Source organism: Micropterus dolomieu, linkage group LG01 (genome assembly GCF_021292245.1).
Source record: "Micropterus dolomieu isolate WLL.071019.BEF.003 ecotype Adirondacks linkage group LG01, ASM2129224v1, whole genome shotgun sequence".
Lineage (NCBI taxonomy): Eukaryota > Metazoa > Chordata > Actinopteri > Centrarchiformes > Centrarchidae > Micropterus > Micropterus dolomieu.
In genome coordinates, this window is record NC_060150.1 from 47,292,503 (window position 1) to 47,295,064 (window position 2,562).

Sequence of the window (2,562 nt, forward strand, 5' to 3'; positions counted from 1 at the left end):
TCCCAGTATGTTTTAGAATTGACTTTAAAATTCTATTGATCACTTTTAAAGCTCTTCATGGCCTCTCGCCTTGTTATATTTCTGACCTTTTAGTCCCATACGCACCAGCACGTACCTTGAGATCCTCGGGCAGAGGTCTGTTGTCTGTTCCAGAGTCTCGACTGAAAACTAAAGGGGACAGAGCGTTTGCTGTCAGGGCCCCGAGGCTCTGGAACAGCCTGCCCGAGGAAATCAGGTCGGCTGAGTCAGTGAACTCTTTTAAGTCCCTTCTTAAAACATACTTTTATAGGAGAGCCTTTCCCGATCTTATTTGACTTTATTTTATCCCTTTTATTTTATTGTATTTTACTAATTTTATATTAAATTTTCATGCTCTTATCTTTTTTTTGTATTATTCTTTACACTTGTTAAAGCACTTTGTAACTTGTTTTTGAAAAGTGCTCTACAAATAAGGATTATTATTATTATTATTACTGACACAACAGTTGTTATACATATCTAACCAGATAATGAAAGAAAATGTAATTCAATACAACTCTGCTGTGTGCATGTCCACTGTTTGGAGGTTGTTGACCCCTTCCCTTGTCATCCCTCTCAGACACATACAGACTCATTCCTTCGAATTCGAAGTAGGGTCACTAACTTGTAGTGATGTTATTGTTCTTATTAATGTGAAGAATGTCTTTCATTTGTATCAAAAGGTTTGTAATTCACATCCATTACCCCAAGGAAGTAGATAGAAAAAAAATGTGTTCATTAAGTTGACAGTTATGAACATAACCAAATGAAAAGTATAAAATATTTGCACTTAGAAATATCTCTGGAACATCTGTCAAAACACATTCTTAAGTGGAACACTATTTTAAGAATAATAAGATTATTTATTATGGTGTAAATATTTGTAGAAGTAAACTACTTATCCACACTGATTTATAATGTTAATCACATCTGGACTTACTGAGCCTTTCTGCAGTTCCTCACAGCTGGAATCAGCCTCTGTTGTCCCTCCACTGATGTGTTGTACTTCTTCAGGTCCAACTCATCCAGAACCTCCTCTGACATCTGCAGCATGTAGGCCAGAGCTGAGCAGTGGATCACAGAGAGTTTCTTCTTTGATCGGTTCTCTGACTTCAGGAACTCTTGGATCTCCTGATGTACTGAGTGGTCGTTCATCTCCGTCAGACAGTGGAAGATGTTGATGCTTCGGTCAGGAGAGATCTCATACGTGTTCATCTTCTTCAGGTTATTGATGGCTTTCTGGATGATTTCTGGACTGTTGTCTGTCTGACCCAGCAGGCCTCCTAAGAGTCTCTGGTTGGACTCCAGAGAGAGGCCATGAAGGAAGCAAACAAACAGGTCCAGGTGGCCATTTTTACTTTCAAGGGATTTCTCCATGGCTCTGCTCAGGAAGACATCCAGTGATCGGTCACTAGTTTTGTATTTTCCGAGGAAGTCCTCCAGTATCTCTGTGTTCCTGCTGGTGTAACAGTGGAACATGTAGACTGCAGCCAGAAACTCCTGAACGCTCAGATGAACAAAGCAGTAGACTGTTTTCTGGAAGATCACACTCTCTCTTTTGAAGATCTCTGTACAAACTCCTGAGTACACCGAGGCCTCTGTGACATCAAGACCACACTGCTCCAGGTCTTCTTGGTAGAACATGATGTTTCCTTTCTCCAGATGTTCAAACGCCAGCCTCCCCAGCTTCATAAGAACCTTCCTGTCAGCCCCCGTCAGCTCCTGTGGACTCGTCTCATGTCCCTCATCGTACTTCTGCTTCTTCCTCTTTATCTGAACCAGCAGGAAGTGTGAGTACAGGTCAGTCAGGGTCTTGGGCAGCTCTCCTCTCTGCTCTGTAGTCAACATGTGCTCCAGAACTGTAGCAGTGATCCAGCAGAAGACTGGGATTAGACACATGATGTGGAGGCTCCTGGAGGTCTTGATGTGTGAGATGATTCTGCTGGACAGCTCTTCATCACTGACTCTCCTCCTGAAGTACTCCTCCTTCTGGGCGTCAGTGAAGCCTCGTACTTCCGTTACCCTGTCAACACATGAAGGAGGGATCTGATTGGCCGCCGCAGGTCGGGAAGTTATCCAGACGAGAGCCGAGGGAAGCAGATTCCCCTCGATGAGGTTTGTCAGCAGCAGGTTGACTGATGACTTCTGTGTGACATCAGAAACAACCTCACTGTTGTGGAAATCCAATGAAAGTCTGCTTTCATCCAGGCCGTCAAAGATGAACAACAGTTTCCAGACGGCGAGCTTCTCTGCTGGGACCTTCTGTAATGTTGGATGGAAAACATGGAGCAGCGTGAGGAGACTGTGCCGCTCATCTTTGATCAAGTTCAGCTCCCTGAACGAGAGCAGAACCAGCAGACCGACATCTTGGTTTTCCGAGCCCTCTGCCCAGTCCAGAGTGAACTTCTGCACTGAGAAGGTTTTTCCAACGCCAGCGACGCCGTTGGTCAGAACCACTCTGATGGCTCTCTGTTGGCCAGGTAAGGCTTTAAAGATGTCCTGGCACCTGATTGGAGTGTCATGGAGGGTCTTCTTCTTGGAAGC

At 44.3% G+C, this 2,562-nt stretch overlaps 1 protein-coding gene across 1 annotated transcript in view; it reads right to left on the reverse strand.

The window, feature by feature from the left end:
• Positions 1-2,562, reverse strand: part of LOC123984635 (NLR family CARD domain-containing protein 3-like) — a 25,594-nt gene that overhangs the window by 12,221 nt on the left and 10,811 nt on the right. The window contains exon 5 of the mRNA XM_046071648.1: positions 959-2,561. Within this exon, the coding sequence (XP_045927604.1) occupies positions 959-2,561 (1,603 nt within the window). The remainder of the gene's footprint in view (positions 1-958; position 2,562) is intronic.